This window comes from Wasmannia auropunctata, unplaced genomic scaffold (genome assembly GCF_000956235.1).
Source record: "Wasmannia auropunctata unplaced genomic scaffold, wasmannia.A_1.0 LD336044.1, whole genome shotgun sequence".
Taxonomy (NCBI): Eukaryota; Metazoa; Arthropoda; class Insecta; order Hymenoptera; family Formicidae; genus Wasmannia; species Wasmannia auropunctata.
In genome coordinates this window covers 18,847-22,565 of record NW_012026846.1, presented here as the reverse complement: position 1 = coordinate 22,565, position 3,719 = coordinate 18,847, and the positions used below count along the sequence as shown (strand labels likewise).

General features: G+C 27.8%; 1 protein-coding gene across 1 annotated transcript in view; it reads right to left on the bottom strand.

Annotated features, from left to right (window-relative positions):
- Positions 1–220: 220 nt before the first annotated feature.
- Positions 221–3,719, bottom strand: part of LOC105451800 (phospholipid scramblase 3-like) — a 6,163-nt gene continuing 2,664 nt past the window's right edge. The window contains exons 2-5 of the mRNA XM_011692482.1: positions 3,073–3,266; positions 1,904–2,053; positions 1,461–1,625; positions 221–1,209 (exon numbers count right to left, since the gene is read on the bottom strand). Coding sequence (XP_011690784.1) covers positions 1,195–1,209; positions 1,461–1,625; positions 1,904–2,053; positions 3,073–3,266 — 524 coding nt within the window. The 3' untranslated portion in view covers positions 221–1,194. The remainder of the gene's footprint in view (positions 1,210–1,460; positions 1,626–1,903; positions 2,054–3,072; positions 3,267–3,719) is intronic.

Genomic DNA, 3,719 nt, shown 5'->3' with positions numbered 1-3,719 from the left:
AATATTCGAAGTATTCGAGATATTTAGAAGTAAAAAAAAAGAAAATCTTTTAATTTTGGTTTTTTTTAAATTCATAATTTTAAGGGAAAAACCGTTAAAGAGATTTCTCTAGCGGGTTTTTAAAGGTAATTGAATGCACTTTAAGAAAAAATACTATTATTTCGATTATTTTTAAAAAGTATATTTTGCTCTGGGTGTAGTAGCCGCAATTTGTCACCCATAGGCTGACAAATTGCGGCTTTTGATTTCCCGTTAACTTTTGGAGACTGCTGTAGTGGGGAATTAGTAATGGGGATGAAACTTTCTTTAGCCCCTACTCGATTACTCCCTATCCTTACGACTTGTGAATGCTTATATTGCGCTATTATATAAAGCCTGGGTGTACTACACCCAGAGCTTCAGTTGAGTGTTAAATATTCATACAAAGATAATATATACTTTTGTAATTCACAAATTTTGATATTATTTGCACAATGCACATTTACATACAATTTATATTCAGCAAAATAGAAGGCAGTTTTGATGCTGATCAAGTAATAACTTTCATTCGTGTATGTACAATATACATATATGTATGTGCATATATAAAAGGAATCATTTATATTTACGTTTGTCGTACGATTTTCGCGGAAGACAACTCAGAAAGAAGAAAATAGACGCATCGCGAATTAATAAGTAATGATTAAAATGGATAGCCAATTGCAATATTATAATAATAAAATAGAGAGCATTTCGAGATCGAACTCTGTAGTGAACACAAGTTCGATTTCTATTGTAAGTTATATTTCCGTGAATGTAAGCTCAATTGTAATTACTAATTAGTATATTTAAATACATTGCATACATTTGGTTATATATGTATGTATAAAACTCATACAGCACAGATCATTGAGCTGTATTGCAATATAAGCTACAATGATCTGTGTTATACGGGGAATAAAAATTATTTATAAAACTATATAAAATATGGGATAATCATGTCTATTGCAGTTGCAATTATATCTTATTGTTAGTTCACGATTGAGATTCCATTCTTATGTATGTGCATATGGTGCTCGCCTTCATTTGCAGAAATATTCCGTAGTTAAAAGTCTTTTGAGGTATTTGATATGTTACAAAAAATCTTTGTTAACGATATCAACAAGTTGCTTTGGTCTTCTTTAAAAAAAAAATCGATACAGACTCAGGGAATTTTTAATACTCGGAATCCTAAAACATTAAAAGACACAAGTCAACGTATTGCATACTAAATTGAACTATTCATGTATTAATACTAACAAAAATGATTTTTATTAGAATTTTCTCTTCGCAATTTAATTCTAACTTCTTAATCAAACCGCAATTAACATTAATGTGCTGATATTAATATTAAAAATAAAACTACAATATTTCTTTTTATCCCTTTCTTTTTTGCATCTCTTTTGTTAAATAAATGATTATTATATTTTCACGATACTTACTATCAGAAGACACGCTCCCAATAGCATGGCTTTTATTTTTACGTCCAGATCGGGTGAAAAGTACATATCGTACGTATAACTTGCGCTGAAAGTCCCTTGAAAAGTGACTGCACACAAACGCTTTTCAATCATGACGACATGATGCTTGTCATTCACGGATTTGACCTGCGGATTTGATTGTTGGTGAATAATTATAAGAATCCTAATACTTATTGTGCAACAAAATCATAGTCACTAGCCAAATAACTGCCGGGTTTGTATTATTATATTATCATTCATTCTTAAGCTTCATGTTCTAGTTTCAAGAATTCTTTGAAGGCTTTGAAATTAGTTTGAAGAAAAATTAATTAAAAAATATTAATATAATATGTAATCATAGAAAAAATAATAAAATATAAGTGGCATAAAATTTATTGTTAGTAAGATTTAGAATGTAGCAATACCTTAAAAATGTTGTCAGTACAGAATTTACGTTTTTTTATCATTAACACTGACCGACCGGAAGCGTCGCAAATGTAAAGCCTCAGTTGCCAAAACCGCGAATTTTGAACCAAGCTGCCTAATAAAGTATTTCCGGAATATACTTCTAAAACCTACAAAAAAAATTTCAGTTGTCTGCTAATCGTAATTAAATTAAATAATAATATTATTAATATAAAGTTAAATGTAATTAACCTTTAAAAATAAAATTTATCTAAGATTTATTTGAAGTTTTTGTATGTAAATAAGGATTTATACTAATCTCATTTGACCGGGATCTAAATAAAATTAATCAAAGATATAAAACGAATTTGAATACAATTATTTGTTTATTTTTATTGTATCTTTTTACACAATAAATAAACGAATAAGTAAATTTTTTCCAGATATGAACGCTAAATAGGAAATTAACATTTCGTTTCTGTTCAAAGGATGTTGATTAGATCTTTTGACAATGCTTGTTGAAAGATAAACTTGATCTTTGGACACACTTGTTGAAAGATAAACTTGATAGATGTGGTCTGCACGTGTGAAGAAACTTTGGTAGTTTATACAAAACAGTAGTTCTCATTTCATTTTAGACTTATTGTTATTTTCAATAGCATCTTTCTTATTCTTGTAATTTAATTAATATAAAATTATAATTTAAAATAAATTTAAAAAGAGATTTATATATATTAAGTTTAATTGCTAGAAGATTTTAAAATTTATAGTTATAAATAATAATAATGATTAATTACAGTAAAAAAAGGAAGAATTTATTTTAATTAAATTTTAATTATTAAATTATTATTTTTAAAATTTTTCTTCAGAATTTAGAAAGTTGGTAATAAATTTAAATATTAAACTCTGCAGGAGTAAATATGTTTACGCCCGCTAATTAAATTTATAATTTTAATTTATTTTTAATTTGAATTCTAAAATTTACTAAATACATTGACATATTTGAAAATTAAATGTTATGAACAAATTAATAAACTTATTAATTTTTATATTTAAAGAGGAAATTTTAGATAAAATTCTTGAAAAAATGCAACGATAGAAAATATTATTTTCTAGTATATGTTTTCAAGATATCCTATACAAAAATAACCGTGCAAACATACCGAAGAAACTCTAATAACAAAACTACCTGATTCCAATCATCGGTTCTTTGAATCATACGAAGAACCTCATGCTGATTTTTGTCGTAGATGTTGAAACCCACCAAACAAGTTCGCTCACAGCAGCAACAAGCTCCAACCTCTTCTTTGGTTACATAAAACACCGGCTCGCCCTTGTTATCCGTAATAATATATCTGTTCTGAGTTTCCCATCCGGGAAAAGCTAAATAAAAAAAACTTTAAATGTATATGCAATAATATGCTTAGTAAAATGATACGTAACGTAACGCAGTTCAAATAATGTAGCAAGTATATGTAAAATAAAATATATAAAATTGCGAAATTATTACGTCGCAATGTAATTCTGTGAATTTGTCATATAATATATAAAATAGAATACGATTATGTAATTATAGTAATTCCATATTAACTATAATAATTTTATAATTACATGGTTACGTTATAAAATTATGCGTATATCATAATGCAAATGTACGAGGAGACTTTGCGTTAAGCAAACGTGGCTTTGTTTACCCGAGGAGTGATCGCAAATTACTCGAGCTTCGTGGATCTGGAATACATATTATATTCACGTGCGCTTTTCCTTTCTCACGAAAGGAGAAGCGTTATATTCATATCTCTCTTGGCAAAGTACTCACCTGAAAACATCGCAACG